At 44.5% G+C, this 21941-nt stretch overlaps 1 protein-coding gene across 2 annotated transcripts in view; it reads right to left on the minus strand.

Moving 5' to 3' along the window:
• The window catches only part of TAF1B (TATA-box binding protein associated factor, RNA polymerase I subunit B), a 290995-nt gene that overhangs the window by 68397 nt on the left and 200657 nt on the right, over positions 1 to 21941 (minus strand). Inside the window, exons 14-15 of one of the 2 annotated variants that reach the window (XR_012243755.1) lie at positions 17633 to 17858; positions 14715 to 14855 (exon numbers count right to left, since the gene is read on the minus strand). Coding sequence is in view for 1 of the 2 variants with exons in the window: in XM_073625402.1 (XP_073481503.1) it covers positions 17633 to 17858 (226 nt within the window). In the remaining variant the exon portion in view is untranslated. The remainder of the gene's footprint in view (positions 1 to 14714; positions 14856 to 17632; positions 17859 to 21941) is intronic. The other variant, XM_073625402.1, reaches the window with a different exon arrangement.

Raw genomic sequence — 21941 nt, forward strand, 5'->3', positions numbered from 1 at the left:
AAATAGTCAACGAGTTTGTTAGCTCTCACATGGGATGCAGTAAGCAGGCTAGACACTGAGCCATGAGGAGGTAGAAAAGAACAGTCAAAAGACCTGCGTAACAAGGTAATGAAACTTTACATAAATGGAAAAGAATATAAAAAGATATCCAAAGCCTTCAATATGCCAGTCAGTACTGTTCAATCACTTAATAAGAAGTGGAACATTTGGGGATCTCTTGATATCAAGCCAAGGTCAGGTAGATCAAGAAAGATTTCAACCACAACTGCCACAGGAACTGTTCGGGATACAAAGAAAGACCCACAGGTAACCTCAGGAGAAATACAGGCTGCTTTGGAAAAAGATGGTGTGGTTGTTTTTAAGGAGCACAATATGATGATACTTGAATACAAAGAGCTGCATGGTCAAGTTGCCAGAAAGAAGTCTTTACTGTACTAGTTCCACAAAAAAGCCTGGTTACAATATGCCTATCAACACCTTGACATGCCTCATTGGCTTTTTTGTGGCATTGGAGCAGTAAAGGCTTCCTTCTGGCAGCTCAACCATGCAGCTCTTTTTTGTTCAAGTATCGTTAAATTGTGCTCCTTAACCGCTTCAGCCCCGGAAGATTTTACCCCTTCCTGACCATTTTTCACTTTTTGCTATAATCAATATCCCGCAAAAATATATAAAAAAAACAATTTTTTCCCTCAGTTTAGGCCGATATGTATTCTTCTACATATTTTTGGTAGAAAAAAAAAATCGCAATAAGCGATTTTTAGCGAGACTGACATTATGGCGGACACATCGGACAATTTTGACATATTTTTGGGACCATTGGCATTAATACAGCGATCAATGCTATAAAAATGCATCGATTACTGTAAAAAAGTCACTGGCAGTGAAGGGGTTAACACTAGGGGGCGATCAAGGGGTTAATGTGTTCCCTAGTGTGTGTTCTAACTGAAGAAGGGCGGGGACTGTGTAGGGGAGATGACAGATCGCTCTGACTAGACGATCTGTCTGTTCTCCCCTCAGAGAACCGGAAACTGTTTACACACAGATCCCGGTTCTCTGTGTGTCAGTGGCGATCGCGGGAGCCCGGCGGTGATTGTGACTGCTGGGCACTCGCATCAGCTCGGGGGGCGAGCACTCCCCCTAGTGGCCACAGGGCGAAGTGACGTTACATAACGTTGTTACGCCTAGCCATGCCATTCTGCCACAGTACAACTGCGGCGGCTGGTCGGCAAGTGGTTAACAACAACCACACTGTCTTTTTGGAGAGCAACCTGTATATCTCCTGCTGTTACCTGTGGGTTTTTCTTTGTATCCTGAGCAATTCTTCCGCCAGTTGTGGCTGAAATCTTTCTTGGTCTACCTCACCGTGGCTTGGTATCAAAAGAGTCCCTAATTTTCCACTTCTTAAGAAGTGATTAAACAGTACTGAGTGGCATATTTAAGGCTTTTGATATCTTTTTATATCCTTTTCCATCTTTGTAAAGTTTCATTACCTTGTTACGCAGGTCTTTTGACTGTTCTTTTCTACCTCCTCATGGCTCAGTGTCTAGCCTGCTTAGGGCACCTATGTGAGAGCTAACAAACTCATTGACTAGTTATACACAGACACTAATTGGGGTTTAAAAATCCACAAATGTGGGAAATTAACCTTTAATTGTCATTTTAACCTGTGTGTGCCACCATCTGTGTCTGTACCAAGGCCAAACATTCCAGGGTATGTAAACTGTTTTTTGGGGCCATTTGGGCCATTTCTGTTATCATTACGACTTAAAAAGGATCCAAAAAACGATGTGATAATAATTGGCTTCATGTGATTGCTATCCTTAAATAAAAGACAGTTTTTTGGCATGATCAGTCATATTTTCAATATTAACGCCAAAATTTCACAATGTCTGCCAGGGTATGCAAACTTTTGAGCACGACTGTACGTTAAGGTACACTTTAGGGATTAAGAACTAGGCTGGGAGAATAAACCGCTAAAGACTTACTTTAAAGTGCGAGTAAACTTACATCTTTTGCTTTTACCTATAGGTAAGCCTATAGTAAGGCTTACCTATAGGTAGTGTAAATATCTCCTAAACGTGCACAGTTTAGGAGATATTTAATATACATGCAGCCAGTGACTCTGCAGGAGTGACGTCATCGCGGGTTCGGCCAGTCACAGAGCCGGAGTCTCTGTGACTGGCCGGACCCGTGATGACGTCACTTCTGCAGAGTCAAATTATACCTTTACCTTGCAGGGTACAAAAAAAAATATCCAGCTGTTTACAACCGCTTTAAGGGCTAGATTACAAGTGTTTGGGGTTCAGTGTTAAGGGACAGGTTAAGTATTAGGTGTTTAGTGTTGGTAAAGACAAGTGTTAAAGTGGAAGTCCAGTCAAAAATGAAAAATTTTCTATTAAATATATGTAAAATATCTTTATCTTCGACATTATTAATTTTATGTATAAGCTGATTTCCAAGCTTAGAAAGTCTAATCAAAGCTAGACAATCAGCTTCTTCCTGTTCTTCAGGGACAACCTTACTTCCTTATTTCTGAATTCTGCATGTGGGCCTCTCACTTCCTGAAAACGTTGTCCTTCTCTTCTACACAGGCATGCCTACTATTCATTCTAACCGCCCCTGTCTTGTCCAGACCTGCCCCACCCCTCCTCTCCTTTTTAGACAGACATGCCTAGACCTTCACAGCCCCACCTGCACCCCCATCCCTCCTTCTCAGATCTCCTCCTGTCTTCATAGCCAAGTTTTGGATAGCAGTTTCTCCTGTGAGAGAGGAGGGGGAGGGAAGGCTTTGGAAGTATGTTCTGTTTATTAGAAACTCTAAGATAGATTACAATGCAACATGCTGCAAATTTTCTACAGTGTACAACCACGTGGTTGGTTGTTTCTGCATGGCACTGTGATCGCCACTGTGTGCATGGTGTGGCACATGCCCAGCTGAGGGAGCTACATGTGAGTAATGAGTTTAAGGCTCCGTTTCCACTAGTGCGACTTGTTGCACTAGTGGAAACAGAGCCTTAGTGTGGTTGCCTGTACTATGATCATTGTAGACTGTGAGCCGAGACCCCAGAGCACTTCCAGCTACACTGACAGTACCCCGCCCCCCCTCCCTTCTCCTGTGCACAGCTATACTGTATATGTGCCCTGCACCCCCCCCCGGGTCCTGTGTGGATGGGGCTTTTTATTTCTTCATTTCCTCATGAATTAGGATGTACAAAGAGAGAACACTGGGCAGGAACCTATGATCAGCTCCTTCCATCCTGTATACCCCCACTGGCTGCACAGGAACAGTGTACCTACCAGGAAGTGATGTCACTAGCTTTCAGAAACCACCACTGGCTGATCTTAGGCTCAGAAGGAAGTAGAATTGAAGTCATGTGACAGCACTGGATTCTACAAAATAAAAGGTAGAAAAACTGGGATTTTTTCATTTTGAGACATAAGGCTGAACTTAGCTCACATTAATGATTGCAGGGGAAAATTTAAGTGTTAGGGTGGACTTCCACTTTAAATACTTGTTTAGGAGTTTAAATGTCTGAGTAGGGTAGAGTTAGGTGTTGGGTGGTTGTATGGGCAATGCTTTTTAAGTTAAAGCGGAGATCCACCCAAAAGTGGAACTTCCGCTAATCTGATTTCTCCCCCCCTCCGGTGCCACAATTGGCACCTTTCGGAGGGAGGTGGGGACAGTATACCTGTCTTTGACAGGTATCCTTTCCCACTTCCGGGAGCCTCAGCCACGGATATTGACGTCACGGCTGGGGCTCTATCCTCCTTCCCCTGTCGCCAGGCCAGTAGAGAAGAGCGAGCCTCGCGCATGAGCAGTAGGGTTCCCGGCGTTAAGCCGAAAAGCTACACTGCGGGGTACCATTACCCGCAATGGCGGCAGCAGCACCCGACCGCTGATGGAAACATCAGCTGCAGGTGCCGACATCGCTGGACTCCAGGACAGGTAAGTGTCCTATTATTAAAAGCCAGCAGCTGCAGTATGTGTAGCTGCTGGTTTTACATTTTTTTTTTTTTTTTTTTGGCGGACCTCCGTTTTAATCAAATCTAAGGCAGCTGCAGTATTCACACTAGATCCCAATGTAGGAGTACACATGCTGTAAATGACAATCCAGAATCCTGATGCCTGGAAAAGAACATACTAATGCAGGTTGTTTTTTTTTTTTCACCCTGTGGTTACTGGAGCCTGAAAACTTATAGATTATAGAACAGCTAAAGACTAAAATGTATAACTTTTAGGCTTGGAATCATGGGGAGCAAATGAAATGTGCCAGGTCTGTAACCCAGATTGACGCTACAACTTGTGCCCTCTTTTGCTGTAAAGGTAAACAGTTAACAGAGGAGCAATCGATAAGGAACCATTTCACTCAAAACAAATCTCAATACAATACGCTGCGAGTCCCATTTTCTTGGTCTTCTATATGAGGTTTAAAGGCAGGGTTCAAACTGCTGCTGGATGCAGCACCCAGCAGGGGGTCCGGTGCGTCCCTGTTCTCCGTTTCAGGGGCTAATCCTAAGTTTTTGCCTGAATTCAGCCCTGAAACAGAGCCAAAGACACACAGGACTCCTGTCACAATCGTCTGTCATGCGAACTGGATGCTGGGAAACACGCATCCAATTTGCACTAGTGTGAACCCAGCCTTAAGGTGCTTACAGGTTTAAGCACTTGCTCAGGGCTAGCTGACACCACAAAAAAACTAACTCTGGATGCATTTCTGCATGCGCCTTTTGATGCGTTTTCAGTGCGTTTCTTCCCCTCTTGTTTTTTTTTTTTTTTTTTCTTATGTTCCCTGGGGATTTATTTTTTGCTGTAAAGAGTTCCGGTGCATTTTTGATGTGTTTTGCAACGTTCAAGTTTAGTTCAGTGCAGAAAAAAATACAGCATGTTCTGATTTAAAAAAAAAAAAAAAGAATTAGAAGGTATAGGCACTTGAGGACACCATGCTTTTATATACAGTATCTCACAAAAGTGAGTACACCCCTCACATTTTTGTAAATATTTTTATTATATCTTTTCATGTGACAACACTGAAGAAATGACACTTTGCTAAAATGTAAAGTAGTGAGTGTACAGCTTGTATAACAGTGTAAATTTGATGTCCCCTCAAAATAACACAGCCATTAATGTCTAAACCACTGGCAACAAAAATGAGTACACCCCTAGAAAATGTCCAAATTGAGCCCAAAGTGTCAATATTTTGTGTCTCCACCATTATTTTCCAGCACTGCCTTAACCCTCTTGGGCATGGAGTTCACCAGAGCTTCACAGTTTGCCACTGGAGCGAGTCCTCCTCCACTCCTCCATGACAACATTACAGAGCTGGTGGATGTTATAGACCTTGCGCCCCTCCACCTCCTGTTTGAGGATGCCCCACAGGTGCTCAATAGGGTTTAGGTAGTGAGACATGCTTGGCCAGTCCATCACCTTTACCCTCAGCTTCTTTAGCAAGACAGTGGTCGTCTTGGAGGTGTGTTTGGGGTCATTATCATGTTGGAATACTGCCCTGTGGCCCAGTCTTCGAAGGGAGGGAATCACACTCTGCTTCAGTATGTCACAGTACATGTTGGCATTCATCATTCCCTCAATGAACTGTAGCTCCCCAGTTCCGGCAACACTCATGCATCCCCAGACTGTGAAACTCCCACCACCATGCTTGATTGTAGACAAGACACACTTATCTTTGTACTCCTCACTTGGTTGCCGCTAAGGATGGGCTCAGGCGTGTTCGCAGCTCCACATGCCGGAGCCCGCCAGGAAGCTTACACTGTGCAATACTAATCAGACAGTGAGACATTTCCTGATCTGTGGAGCCGTGGATTGGGAGATATCCCACTGCCTGTGATTAGCGATGCGCAGTGTAAGCTTCCTGGCAGGCTCGGGCATGTGGAGCTGCAAACACACCTGAGTCCATCCTTAGTTGCCCCCACACACACTTGACACCATCTGAACCAAATACATTTATCTTGGTCTCATCAGACCACAGGACATGGTTCCAGTAATTCATGTCCTTAGTCTGCTTGCCTTCAGCAAACTGTTTGCGGGCATTCTTGTGCATCATCTTTAGAAGAGGCTTCCTTCTGGGATAACAGCCATGCAGACCAATTTGATGCAGTGTGCGGCGTATAGTGTGAGCACTGACAGACTGACCCCCCCCCCACCCCTTCAGCCTCTGCAGCAATCATATGTCCATTTCCCAAAGACAACCTCTGGATATGACGCTGAGCATGTGCACTCAACTTCTTTGGTCGACCATGGCGAGGCCTGATCTGAGTGGAACCTGTCCCGTTAAACTGCTGTATGTTCTTGGCCACCGTGCTGGAGCTCAGTTTCAGGGTCTTGGCAATCTTCTTATAGCCTAGGCCATCTTTATGTAGAGCATCAATTCTTTTTTTCAGATCCTCAGAGAGTTCTTTGCCATGAGGTGCCATGTTGAACTTCCAGTGACCAGTACGAAAGAGTGAGAGCGATAACACCAATTTTAATTGTAACACTTGTAACACTAACAAATCAAATGACACCGGGAGGGAATATGGCTAATTGGGCCCAATTTGGACAATTTAATTTAGGGGTGTACTCACTTTTGTTGCCAGCGGTGTAGACATTAATGGCTGTGTGTTGAGTTATTTTGAGGGGACAGCAAATTTACACTGCTATACAAGCTGTACACTCACTACTTTACATTGTAGCAAAGTGTAATTTCTTCAGTGTTGTCACATGAAAAGATATAATAAAATATTTACAAAACGGTGAGGGGTTTACCCACTTTTGTGAGATACTGTATGTGTAAAGGATAAAAGTGCCAGTAGCTGCACTGTGGATGTATTCAGCTTGCATTAACGTTACCCTGTTGGCTTGTTGAAGAATGAGCAGCCTGAAAAATAGGATTTTTGTACTTACTGTAAATTTGCATCTTGAAGTCCATTTAGGAACACAGTGAGTTTTAACCCTTCATAAAGGAGAATTGGTCAGTAGCAAAAAAGAAAAAAACCCCCAAAAAAATATAGCTCAGCGCAGGGTATACCTCCTCTGCCAACCAGGTTACCTCAGCAGTACTAACAGCATGATCATAAATTCAGAGGGGTGTGACCTGTGTCCATCACTAGACTCCAAAAAAAATAATTCTATGGCAAGTACAGAAATCCTAGTTTCTTTCTTGTCTACTGAGGGACACAGGAAATCTTTAACTTTTCAGATATCCAACTACAGTCCAACTGAAGGGTGTGCAACGCAGTAAACAACCGCTAACACGCCCAATGTAAAACAACAGTAATTGGAGACTGCTGGAAGCTAAAAGAGCCACCTGAAGGACCTTAAACCCGAAGCTGACAAGAGATGAGGCAGAAACATCTTATAAAACCAAGTGTAGCGCTAATAAGTGAAACAAAATAAAAGAATAGATGATGCAATAACACATGTAATTAGTGTTGCATATTAATGAAAGTTCATACATAAAAAGTCCATCATGTTATGAACCCTTAAGGTCACCATATGCATTGGCAAAATAGATAATGGCAATACTGTCCAGAACTAAATAGACACGTGCGGTAGACACAAATATTGCGATAATGATGAACTCCAAAGTATATGATCGTGGAAACTTTTGAATACAATCCAATATGTGCTGATAAACACTTGTGCAGAACCACCACCCGAATGACTGGAGGCTTACCGGAAAGTTGGGACCCACAGAGCGTATGCTGTATGGGTCAAACAGGCTTAAGTTGCTCACTGGCAATGGAGGTAGGACACCAAGGGCTGATAGAAGGTGGAATCCTAGCGGTGCTATCCAAGGGGAGTCTTCTCCATATAAAAGCTGTTCCCAAGCTGGCACTCACACACTCACGGCCCACTGTTCTGTCTCCAAGGCCGTCCGACCTGTCAGCACATGGTAATGGCTGCCCTTCTTCCTGCCTAAAAAACAATAGGCTAGAAGCTTCTAGCCTATTGTTTTTTGCTGCCCTTCTTCTTCCTGCCTAAAAAACAATAGGCTAGAAGCTTCTAGCCTATTGTTTTTTAGGCAGGAAGAAGAAGGGCAGCCATTACCATGTGCTGACAGGTCGGACGGCCTTGGAGACAGAACAGTGGGCCGTGAGTGTGTGAGTGCCAGCTTGGGAACAGATTTTATATGGAGAAGACTCCCCTTGGATAGCACCGCTAGGATTCCACCTTCTATCAGCCCTTGGTGTCCTACCTCCATTGCCAGTGAGCAACTTAAGCCTGTTTGACCCATACAGCGTACGCACTGTGGGTCCCAACTTTCCGGTAAGCCTCCAGTCATTCGGGTGGTGGTTCTGCACAAGTGTTTATCAGCACATATTGGATTGTATTCAAAAGTTTCCATGATCATATACTTTGGAGTTCATCATTATCGCAATATTTGTGTCTACCGCACGTGTCTATTTAGTTCTGGACAGTATTGCCATTATCTATTTTGCCAATGCATATGGTGACCTTAAGGGTTCATAACATGATGGACTTTTTATGTATGAACTTTCATTAATATGCAACACTAATTACATGTGTTATTGCATCATCTATTCTTTTATTTTGTTTCACTTATTAGCGCTACACTTGGTTTTATATGATTTATAGCAAAAATTCTATTTGTTGTGTTAGCTGCTTACATATACAATTTTTATTTGGAGTAAGCGCATGGTTTATAGGTTTTTTATACACAGAGGCAGAAACATCTACCTGGTAAAATGTAGAAAACATACACAAATAATCAGGCGGCAGCCTTGCAACTCTGGGATACGGAAGCCTGATGCTGATAAGCCCAAGAAGTGCTCACTGCCCTAGAGGAGTGAGCCTTAAAGCGGAGTTCTGCCATTTTTTTTTTTCTTTAAAGTCAGCTGCTACAAATACTGCAGCTGCTGACTTTTAAAATATGGACACTTACCTGTCCAGGGCGCCCGCGATGTCGGCACCCGAAGCCGATCTGTCCCTCAGCTCTCGGGTGCTGTCGCCGCCATCTTCGGTAAGGGAATCAGGAAGTGAAGCCTTGCGGCTTCACTTCCTGGCTCCCTACTGCGCATGCGCGACTCGCGCTGCACGTTCCCACTGGTCCCTGCTGTCTCCTGGAACCCGTGTGTCTCCCAGAAGACAAGGGGGGGGGAGTGGCATAGATACCCGCGGGTGGCGCGGGTATCTATGCCCGGAAGTGGGAGCAAAATACCTATTATGCAGGTATCTGTTCTCCCCTCCCCCCTGAAAGGTGCCAAATGTGACACCGCAGGGGAGGATTCCGAAAAGCGGAAGTTCCATTTTTGTGTGGAACTCTGCTTTAACATAAAAGAGGGAACCTGATCCTTAGAACAATGGTCTGAGATACCTAAAAATGGTGGAACAAGAATTCAGGGCGCCCTTCCTGGCCCATCTGGAATACAAAAAATAAGTATTCCTAAAAGTAGCAGTGGCTAAATGATAGAACTGCAGCCCGAACCTCATTTAAACAATGGATGGGAATTTCCTTTTAATCAACTGGAAATGGACAGAGATAAGAGAAAAAAAAAGACCTTATTAAGGTGAAAACTGGAGACTACCTCGGGAGGCAGGAAAGCGCTGAGCCTTAAATACCACCTTATTCTTGTGCAAGACCAAAAAAGGTACCTTTAAAGCCACTAACTCAACCTAGCTGAGGTGGTGACTATAGGAAAAACAACCTTGTGGGTCAAAGAAGAGAGAAATGTCTCTGACTAGAATCAGACAGGGGCTTTTGACATACAAGATAAGATTCAAATCCCAAAAAGTCAAATATGATTGGACTAGGGGGGCCATATGAGGGCCCGTTGCACAAAGGTCTTAAATCAGAAAGTGAGAAGCCAACAAAAACAGAATCTTAAAGACAAGACCTGGCCTTTGATAGTAATAATGGTCCAGACCTAACTGCAAAAAAATGAGAGTATTTATTCCCCAGACAAAATCCCTGCGTTAAAAGACCTTAGACTCGCACTAAGCCAAGTACACCTTCTATGACCAATGGTAGACTTTGTGGGAAGAGAACTTACTAGCCTTGAGCATCATATGAAACACAGATCCAGAGATGCCACCGACCCTTAAAACATGGGTTTAGAGCCATGACTGAGAAGCAGGTTAATAAATCTAGCCATGGGACTGCAGACACAGACGATCAAGGCAGAGCTCAAAGCACATCTACGAGAAGTCTTACACAGTTAGTGTACCACATCTGCATGGACCAATCTGGAGCAATGAGGATCACCATAATGCTCTCTCAGTCCTGCAGAGCAGATAAGGAAGACGGTTCAGGCATAGAGGAAAGGCATAGGCCAGGGTGTACTGATTCCCCACTAGAGCATCCACTGCTTATCCCTGGCCCTGGGTATAAACCAGTTTGTTGTTCTAGTTTGTTGTTTGTTGGGACTGGAGACCAGGAGGTTCACACCCAGCACCTTGCACCTGTGACACAGGTCCTGAAACACCTCCTGGTGCACAGACTACTCCCCTGGGCCCAGACTCTGCCAGCTGAGAAAATTTGCCAATTGTCTTAAAGGGTTTGTAAACCACCGTGCGTGCATTCAGCCCATTCAATCTTATTAGGATGCAGCAGCTGCACAGACACATCCGCTTGTCCTAATGTGACAGGCATGCAAGTGCAGGTTAGTGGCCCTGAAAGCAGACAGTATACATTCAAAGCTGTTCACCTTGCATCCACATGTGACAGCTGCTGCATCCTAATAAGATTGAATGGGCTGAATGAATGCAGCACACCTGGAGTCTAGAGACACTGAATAAAACAGCCTGTTTACAGTATATAGGCCTCAGAACCCATGTGAAGGAGGCCTAAATCATCTTTTTTTAGGCTGCCCATATTTCATTTAAGGGAGGGACATGGTAAGTTTAAGTAAGCAAACAATCTACCACAAGATTTAGACCCCTTTCACACTGGGGTGCTTTGCAGGTGCTACAGTGCTAAAAAATAGTGCCTGCAAAGTGCCCTGAAAGAGCCGCTCCTCACATTTCAGTGTGAAAGCCGAGGGTAAAAAATGGCCTGCTAGCAGCATCTTTGGAGCGGTGAAGGAGCGGTGTGTATGGGGTATGAATGGGGCAGCACGGCTATAGCGCTGGCAAAGCGCCGCTGCAGAAGCGCTTTGCGGTGGTTTTAACCCTTTCTCGGCCGCTAGCAGGGGGTAAAACTAAAAATAGCGCAGTTTTACCGCCGGTGCCCGCACCGCCCCAGTGTGAATGGGTTCTTAGATACAGTGGGGGAAAAAAGTATTTAGACAGCCACCAATTGTGCAAGTTCTCCCACTTAAAAAGATGAGAGAGGCCTGTAATTGTCATCATAGGTATACCTCAACTATGAGAGACAAAATGTGGAAACAAATCCAGACAATCACATTGTCTGATTTTTGAATGAATTTATTTGCAAATCATGGTGGAAAATAAGTATTTGGTCACCTACAAACAAGCAAGATTTCTGGCTCTCACAGACCTGTATCTTCTTCTTTAAGAGGCTCCTCTGTCCTCCACTCATTACCTGTATTAATGGCACCTGTTTGAACTTGTTATCATTATAAAAGACACCTGTCCACAACCTCAAACAGTCACACTCCAAACTCCACTATGGTGAAGACCAAAGAGCTGTCAAAGGACACCAGAAACAAAATTGTAGACCTGCACCAGGCTGAGAAGACTGAATCTGCAATAGGCAAGCAGCTTGGTGTGAAGAAATCAACTGTGGGAGCAATAATTAGAAAATGGAAGACATACAAGACCACTGATAATCTCCCTCGATCTGGGGCTCTACTCAAGATCTCACCCCGTGGGGTCAAAATGATCACAAGAACGGTGAGCAAAAATCCCAGAACCACACGGCGAGACCTAGTGAATGACCTGCAGAGAGCTGGGACCAACGGAACAAAGCCTACCAGCAGCAACACACTACGCCGCCAGGGACTCAGATCCTGCAGTGCTAGACGTGTCCCCCTGCTTAAGCCAGTACATGTGCGGGCCCGTCTGAGGTTTGCTAGGGAGCATTTAGATGGTCCAGAAGAGGATTGGGAGAATGTCATATGGTCAGATGAAACCAAAGTAGAACTGTTTAGTAGAAACACAACTCGTTGTGTTTGGAGGAGAGAGAATGCTGAGTTGCAACCAAAGAACACCATATCTACTGTGAAGCATGGGGGTGGCAACATCATGCTTTGGGGCTGTTTCTCTGCAAAGGGAACAGGACAACTGATCCGTGTACATGAAAGAATGTACCATGTATCGTGAGATTTTTAGTGCAAACCTCCTCCCATCAGCAAGGGCATTGAAGATGAAACGTGGCTGGGTATTTCAGAATGACAATGATCCCAAACACACCGCCCGGGCAACAAAGGAGTGGCTTCGTAGGAGGCATTTCAAGGTCCAGGAGTGGCCTAGCCAGTCTCCAGATCTCAACCCCATACAAAACCTTTGGAAGGAGTTGAAAGTCCGTGTTGCCCAGCGACAGCCCTAAAACATCACTGCTCTAGAGGAGATCTGCATGGAGGAATGGGCCAACATACCAGCAACAGTGTGTGACAACCTTGTGAAGACTTACAGAAAATGTGTGACCTCTGTCATTGCCAAAAAAGGATATATAACAAAGTACTGAGATGAACTTTTGATGTTGACAAAATACTTATTTTCCACCATAATTTGCAAATAAATTCTTTCCAAATCAGACAATGTGATTGTCTGGATTTGTTTCCACATTTTGTCTCTCATAGCTGAGGTATACCTATGATGACAATTACAGACCTCTCTCATCTTTTTAAGTGGGAAAACTTGCACAATTGGTGGCTGACTAAATACTTTTTTGCCCCACTGTATAGCCTATTATTGATATATTGATAATCACTTGGAGCCAACAACCTGACATATTTAAAATCTGCTGAGATATCAAACAGATGAGATGAAAAATACTCTTGCAAAAAACACAATGACAACTGTCTCTCGATTGATCGCACTGCCAAGATAGAATGCAAAGAAAATGCTGAAAGGGCATAGTTGACTGAAGTTTAAGGGGCCAAATGCACTCTTGTATTGTGCAAGACAAAATATGTTGTGTTCTGGCTTTTACGTTCTTGTACAGATTCAAAGTGGGAAAAATTATTATTTGATCTCCTGCAGATTTTGTATGTTTGCCCACTTACAAAAAAATGAAGGGTCTATAATTTTTACCATAGGTGTATTTTAAATGATAGTGACATAATATCAACCACAAATCCTGAAAAAACACATGCTACAAATGATATAACTTGAGTTGCAGTTCAGTGAGTAAAATAACTATTTGATCCCCTACCAACCAACAATAATTCTGGCTCCCACAGACTGGCTACATTATGTGCTTATGTGGTACACAGATTAGTTCTGCCAATTTAAGAAGGTGATCCTAACAACTTGTTACTGTATGTGTATAAAAGACACCTTTCCACAGAAACTCTTTCTTCCATTCAAACCTCACCATCATGGGGGGAGACCAAAGAGCTGTCAAAGGATGTCAGGGACAAGATTGTAGAGCTGAGCAAGGCTGGAATGGGCTACAAGACCATCAGCAAGAAGCTTGGTGAGAATGAGACAACTGTTGGAGAGATTATTCGTAACTGGATGAAATACAAAATAACCATCAATTGCCCTCGGTCTAGAGCTCCATGCAAGTTTTCACCTCATGGGGTAAGGATGATCATGAGAAAAGTGAGGGATCAGCCCAGAACTACACGGGAGGAGCTTGTGAATGATCTCAAGGCAGTTGGGACCACAGTCACCCAACAAACCATTGGTAACACAATACACCGCCATGAATTAAAATCCTACAAGGTCCCGCAAGGTCCCTCTCTTCAAAAAGGCACATGTAAAGGCCCATTTGAAGTTTGCCAATTAACATCTAAATGATTCAGAGAAGGATTGGGAGAAAGTGCTGTGGTCAGATGAGACCAAAATTTAGCTCTTTGGCATTAACTCGACTTGCTGTGTTTAGGCTTTGGGGCTGTTTCTCTGCTAAAGGTACAGACCGACTTTGCCGTATTGAGGGGCCAATGGACGGGGTCATGTATTGTAAAATCTTGGGTGAGAACCTTTTTCCCTCGGCCAGAACACTGAAGATGGGTCGTGGATGGGTCTCCCACCATGACCCATAACATACAGCCAAGGTAACAAAGGAGTGCCTCAAGAAGAAGCACATTAAGATCATGGAGTGGCCTAGTCAGCCTCCAGACCTTAATCCTATAAAAAATTTATGGAGGGAGCTGAAACTTCGAGTTGCCAAGCGACAGCCAAGAAACCTTAAGGATTTAGAGAAGATCTGTAAAGAAGAATGGACCAAAATCCTTCCTGAGATGTGTGCAAACCTGGTCACTAACTACAGGAAACATCTTACCTCTGTGCTTGCCAACAAGGGTTTCTCCACCAAGTACTAAGTCATGTTTTGCCTGGGGATCAAATACTTATTTTACTCACTGAACTGCAACTCAATTTATAACATTTGTATCATGTGTTTTTTCTGGATGTTTTTTGTGGTTGATATTCTGTCTCTATCATTTTATCACCTATGATACAAAAAATTATAGACCCTTAATTTCTTTGTAAGTGGGCAAATTTACAAAATCTGCAGGAGATAAAATAAGTGTTTTCCCCACTGTATATAGTATGCTTTGAAGTACAAGTTTACCTTTAAAAAAAAAATTCCTCCAGCACCTTCCTACAACTAAGTAGGTCTATATCTTACCTCTTCGATAGCTGTGGCCTCCCTTACTGTCTGTGGACAAGCCAGTAAAAATCAAGTTCTGGATTGCTTGCGCACTATTGTCCCAAAGACTTAAAGTGATTGAAAATGATCATGTTGTAAAACAATGCATTCAGTTTCAAACTGAAATGAAAGGTAAAACATTTGTGTAAAGATATATTAAAAAAAAAAAAACCTTATAGACACTTTTCCTTTTTTTAAAAAGTGATCACATGATCTTCTCTGTTCTCAGCTGCATAAGAGCTGGGGGAGGAGAAGCAACAGCACATTGACCCCTCCAGTGAATGGCTGTGCAGGGGTGGCGTGTCAGGAAAGGTCTGATCATTAGAGGAGAGTACACCGAGTTCCCAGCACAGCTAGAGATCTGACCACAGTGTGCTCTCCTGCTTAGTGTGGTCAGTTTCTAATTGGAAAGCAGAGGGACTGGCAGGGACACATGGGATTTCACACAAAGGGAGCAATATAAATAAAACAAGATACTTTTCAATACAAGTACATGGTACAGCAGGCACATATCAGTAATATGAAATGCTGGGGTAACAAACACTTTAAGTTGTACTCGTATTTGCCAGACTACATTCCCTTTAAGTTAATGTTAGTTAGTGAGCAGGTGCACTCGGTCCCGCACTAAAAATGCACTGGCCTGGAAAACTGTGTGTATCCTGGGGAAGAGGGCTGTTTTTTAGAGTGAACTTGTACTTTAAAGAACTTCAGCTAAAAAAAGAAAACAATTTCCATGTATATTTCAAATAAATAGTTTCCTAAATTTGCCAGGAGTTCATTTTTAAGCAATGCATTCCATACACTTTTAAGGTGTTCCACAGGTTACCAGGCTAATTTAGTGGTAGTGATGACCATTCTAGCCAGCGTCTACCAGCTATCTTTTTATACAGTGCCTTGAAAAAGTATTCATACCCCTTAACATTTTTCACATTTTGTCATGTTACAAACTAAAAACGTAAATGTATTTTATTGGGATTTTATGTGATAGACCAACACAAAGTGGCACATAATTGTCAAGTGGAAGGAAAATGATAAATGGTTTTCACATTTTTTTACAAATAAATATCTGAAAAGTGTGCATTTGTATTTAGCCCCCTTTTTTTGATATCCCTAACTAAACCAATTGACTTCAGAAGTCACCTAATTAGTAAATAGAGTCCACCTGTGTGTAATTTTATCTCAGTATAAATACAGCTGTTCTGTGAAGCCCTCAGGGGTTGGTTAAAGAACTTTAGGTTCGGTTCACACTGCCGCGACCTGAAAGTCGCGGGACTTCAGTTCGACTTTGAAGCAACTTCAGGGAATGCCTTTGTAATCTTCCTGTAATATTGGATCCAAATCACGTCAATTAGCATGAGTATCCAACTTGGAGGCAACTTCCATTAAAGTCTATGGGCACAAGTTGCCTTGAAGTAGTACGGGAACCTTTTCTAAAGTCAGAGCAACATCAGCAGTTCTAATTGAGACAGCTTTCATTGACTAAAATGGGATTTTACATGTCACGTGACTTGGGGTCTCACAAGTCGGATCCCAAGTCACGACAGTGTGAACCGAGTCTTAGTGAACAAACAGCATGAAGGCCAAGGAACACACCATACAGGTCAGGGATAAAGTTCTGGGGAAGTTTAATGCAGGGTTAGGTTATAAAAAAAAAAAAATCCCAAGCTTTGAACATCTCACAGAGCACTGTTTAATCCATCATCCGAAAATGGAAAGTGTGTGGCACAACTGCACACCTACCAAGACATGGCCGTCCACCTAAACTGACAGGCCGGGCAAGAAGAGCAATTATCAGCCTAGAGGCCTATAGTAACTCTGGAGGAGCTGCAGAGATCCACAGCTCAGGTGGGAGAATCTGTCCACAGGACAACTATTAGTCATGCACTCCACAAATCTGACCTTTATGAAAGAGTGACAAGAAAAAGAAAAAAGCCATTGTTGAAAGAAAGCCATAAGAAGTCCCATTTGCAGTTTGTGAGAAGCCATGTGGGGGACACAGTAAACATGTGAAAGAAGGTGCTCTGGTCAAACAAGACCAAAACGTAACTTTTTGGCCTAAAAGTAAAATGCTATGTGTGAAGGAAAAGTAACACTGCACATCACCCTGAACACACCATCCCCACCGTGAAACATGGTGGTGGCAGCATCATGTTGTGGGGATGCTTTTCTGCAGCAGGGACACGGAGGTTGGTCAGAGTTGATTGGAAGATGGATGAAGCCAAATGCAGGGCAATCTTAGAAGAAAACCTGTTACAGTCTGCAAAAGTCTTGAGACTGGGGTGGAGATTTACCTTTCAGCAGGACAACGACCCTAAACATACAGCCAGAGCTACAATGGAATGGTATAGATCAAAGCATATTCATGTGTTAGAATGGCCCAGTCACAGTCCAGACCTAAATCCAATTGAGAATCTGTGGCAAGACTTGAAAATTGCTGTTCACAGACACTCTCCATCCAATCTGACAGAGCTTGAGCTATTTTGCAAAGAAGAATGGGCAAAAATGTCACTCTCTAGATGTGCAAAGCTGGTAGAGACATCCCCAAAAAGACTTGCAGCTGTAATTGCAGTGAAAGGTGGTTGTACAAAGTACTGACTCGGGGGGGTTGAATACAAATGCACCCCACACGTTTCAGATATTTATTTGTAAAAAAAAATTTCAAAACCATTCTTAATTTTCCTTCCACTTCACAATTATGTGCCACTTTGTGTTGGTCTCAATAAAATACATTTACGTTTTTGGTTGTAACATGACAAAATGTGAAAAATGTCAAGGGGTATGAATACTTTTTCAAGGCACTATAGATGTGTTGTAAATGACAATGTGCTTCAGTATTATTTAGGCACAGTATTATTAAATACAGTAATTAATAGACATTTATTGTATAAAAAGCTTACTGGCTTTTGCATTTTTTCAGGCAGCTGAACCAGTAATACGTCCTCAGGCCCGAGAGCAGGTTGCTGCCAAGTTGCGTAATGCCCTCCAGGCTGTGTCCGTGAAAGGAGATCTTGCCTGTGTTTTGCTCTTCCCAGTTAAACAAGAAAGTTGATGGGCCTTGATTCCCAGCATCAGGTGTAGTGCCAGCCAGCCGGCTGAACTGCTTTAGCAGGTTCTTTGTCATTTCTGTGCGGACACAAAACAAAAGATGGCATTCATGAGAACGTGGGCTAATCGTTACAGGTTGGTAGTTATCTGTGCGTTCCAGATGGATAGTCAGGATGTGCGAACAATTACCTGTATGCCAAACTCTTACAAAGAAAGTAAAAGCAATATGCAGAATAAAGTTCTATATATTATTGGGGCTTCCCTGTTACTTTTATAAAAAAATACAGAAGTGCCAAAACTTCCACACAAATGAAGCTATAAAAAGAAAGAACATAAGCTACAGTTTTGCAACGCTATGTGGTCATTCTAACTCACTTGGGCTCCATCCACATGGCAGCATTAGATATTATAAAGCTATAAAAGTCACTCACAGAGGCAAATTACTGGTCAGTGAGCATTTACAGAGGAAAAAAAACACTAAATATTCCCTGGCTTATAAAAAATAAACAAAGGAGGGAATATTTTTAAGGGTGTGTGACAGCATGAACACCTAAAGCTTGCAGGAGTTGGCACCCTTATGTGTTAGCTGTCAAGCTGGGCACCATTGTAATCTAAGACATGAAGGGCTTGTTTACTCTTGCTTTGCTGTTTGAAGCACGATCCCCGTTTGGATCACTCTTCAGAAAGCAATAGACAGGCAGTGAGGAGGCACTGCATTGCCTCTTCACCACCCATTTTAACCCCCTAAATATCAGACAACAGCATGTATTTGCATGGTTGCAGCACAGCCCCATTCATTTGAAGATGGGGTATAATTCCTGCTGCAGCATGTGTAAGCCCCTGGCCACAGCTTCAGCAGCAAAAGGGGATCATTTTAGGGGCAGTAAAGACACTCAGGGTTTTACCGCCCCTCAATTGCAAGTGTAAACGAGGCCTAAAAGACAACTCTCGCTTAAAACGGCTTAATTACAAATAGGGATGGGGTCAGGCGTGTTCGGATTGTAGTCCCAACCCACCTAAGCAAATCCCACCAGGAAGCAGTCACTGCACACCGCCAAATATAGGCAGCGTGTGTCTGTGCAGCTGGCCGGGAAATGCCTCACTGCCTATAGATGAGCTCTGGCCTCCAAACTTCCACTTCGCACTATTTTCTAGTTCACTTGGCTGTGGGTCATTCCCCGCATCACACCTAAATAAAGAGGCAGGGTGCTGGTGACTTGAGTGCCCTTATATAGACACCTGTATATATTTAGTCAACATCATTGGTGTCGCTAGGGGGTGGCTACTGGGGCTAGAGCCCCGAATCTGGGGCCCATAGCCCCGGATCTCTAGTGCAGGGGTCGGCAACCCACGGGTCGCACCCGGCCCGCCACCGCTGAATACGGGCATCCCGCCTGCCATTGCTGAATACGGGCACCCGGCCTGCGGACATTTTCGCCGCTGTCCTCTTCATTGGACAGCGGCCAGTATCACAGGGCTGGATAGAGGCGGGAACCGCAGGAGTAAACATTTTACATTAAACAGCGGGTGATTGGTTGCCGGACGATCCTAGCAACCAATCACCAGCCTGTTAATGTGAAAAGTTGACTTCAGTAGTTCCCGCCCCCATCCAGCCCTGTAATCCTGATCTCTGATGCTCTGCTCACTGTACACCTGTGTAAGGTAGGAGAGTACCTACACAGTGTGTGTTTGTGTGGTGGGGGGTGCAGGGGACAGAGAACACCATAGGGGGGAGGGTTGAAGGGGACAAAAGACACTATAGTGGAGTGGGGGGTGCAGGGGACAGAGGATACTACAGTTGGGGGGGTTGAAGGGGACAGAGGATACTACAGTTGGGGGGGGTGCAGGGGACAGAGGATACTAAAGTGGGGTGGGGGGGTGCAGGGGACAGAGGATACTACAGTGGGGGGGGTGCAGGGGACAGAGGATAGTACAGTGGGTTGAGGGGTGCAGGGGACATAGGATACTACAGTGGGGTGAGGGGTGCAGGGGACAGAGGATACTACAGTGGGGAGGGGAGTGCAGGGGACAGAGGATACTACAGTGGGGTGCAGCAGACCGAGGATACTACAGTGGGATGCAGGGGACAGAGGATACTACAGTGGGATGGGGGGTGCAGGGGACAGAGGATACTACAGTGGGATGCATGGGGCAGAGGATAACAAAGTGGGGTGGGGGGTGCAGGGGACAGAGGATACCACAGTGGGGTGGGGGGTGCAGGGGACAGAGGATATCACAGTGGGGTGGGGAGTGCAGGGGACAGAGAATACTACAGTGGGGTGGGGGGTGCAGGGGACAGAGGATACTACAGTGGGTGGGGGGTGCAGGGGACAGAGGACACTATAGTGGGGTGCAGGGGACAGAGGTCACTACAGGGGGGGGTGCAGTGCTGGGCACAGGTGAGGCTGCATTGCTGGGCACAGCTGGGCCCTGCATTCTTTATGTAGCGCACTCCTGAGTCCTGGCGCTCTCTGGGGACACAGATGTAAGGGGGAGGCTCTCTGGGGACCCTGATGTAAGGAAGGGGCTTTCTGGGGACCCTGATGTAAGAAACGGGTTTTCTGGGGACCCTGATGTAATGAGGGGGGCTCTGGGTACCCTGATGTAAGTAGGGAGGCTCTCTAGGGACCCTGATGTAATGAGGGGGGCATCCATATTCAGATATGTAATGATATGTATACATACAGTATCTCACAAAAGTGAGTACACCGCTCACATTTTTATAAAAATTTTATTATATATTTTCATGTGACAAGACTGAAGTGATTCCACTTTGCTATAATGTAAAGTAGTGAGTGTACGGCTTGTATAACAGTGTAAATTTTCTGTCCCCTCAAAATAACTCAACACACGGCCATTAAGGTCTAAATCGCTGGCAACAAAAGTGAGTACACCTCTAAGTGAAAATGTCCAAATTTGGCCCAATTAGCCATTTTCCCTCCCCGGTGTCATGTGACTCATTAGTGTTACAAGGTCTCAGGTGTAAATGGGGAGCAGGTGTGTTAAATTTGGTGTTATCGCTTTCACACTCTCATACTGGTCACTGGAAGTTCAACATAACACCTCATGGCAAAGAACTCTCTGAGAATCTGAAAAAAAGAATTGTTGCTCTGCATAAAGATGGCCTAGGCTATAAGAAGATTGTCAAGACCCTGAAACTGAGCTGCAGCACAGTGGCAAAGACCATACAGCAGTTTAACCGAACAGGTTCCACTCAGAACAGGCCTCGCCATGGTCGACCAAAGAAGTTGAGTACACGTGCTCAGCATCATATCCAGAGGTTGTGTTTGTGAAATAGACGTATGAGTGCTGTCAGCATTGCTGCAGAGGTTGAAGAGGTGGTGGTGGTGGTGGAGGGGGGGGGGGGGGTCAGCCTATCAGTGTTCACACCATACGCCGCACACTTGATTAAATTGGTCTGCATGGCTGTCGTCTCAGAAGGAAGCCTCTTTTGCTGAAGACAAGCTAAGGACATGCATCACTGGAACCATGTCCTGTGGTCTGATGAGACCAAGATAAACTTTTTTGCTTCAGATGGTGTCAAGTGTGTGTGGCGGTAACCAGGTGAGGAGTACAAAGACAAGTGTGTCTTGCCTATAGTCAAACATGGTGTGGGAGTGTCATGGTCGGGGGCTACATGAGTGCTGCCGGCACTGGGGAACTACAGTTCATTGAGGGAACCATGAATGCCAACATGTACTGTGACATACTGAAGCAGAGCATGATCCTCTCCCTTCAGAGACTGGGCTGCAGGGCAGTATTCCAACATAATAAGGACCCCAAACACACCTCCATGACGACCACTGCCTTGCTAAAAAGAAGCTGGGGGTAAAGGTATTGGACTGGCCAAGCATGTCTCCAGACCTAAACCCTATTGAGCATCTGTGGGGCATCCTCAAACGGAAAGTGGAGGAGCACAAGGTCTCTAACATCCACCAGCTCCGTCATTATAGAGGAGTGGAAGAGGACTCCAGTGGCAACCTGTGAAGCTCTGGTGAACTCCATGCCCAATAGGGTTAAGGCACTGCTGGAATATAATCGTGGTGACACAAAATATTGACACTTTGGGCCCAATTTGGACATTTTCACATAGTGGTGTACTCAGTTTTGTTGCCAGCGGTTTAGACATTAATGGCTGTGTGTTGAGTTATTTTGAGGGGA

This window comes from Aquarana catesbeiana, linkage group LG04, assembly GCF_042186555.1.
Source record: "Aquarana catesbeiana isolate 2022-GZ linkage group LG04, ASM4218655v1, whole genome shotgun sequence".
Lineage (NCBI taxonomy): Eukaryota > Metazoa > Chordata > Amphibia > Anura > Ranidae > Aquarana > Aquarana catesbeiana.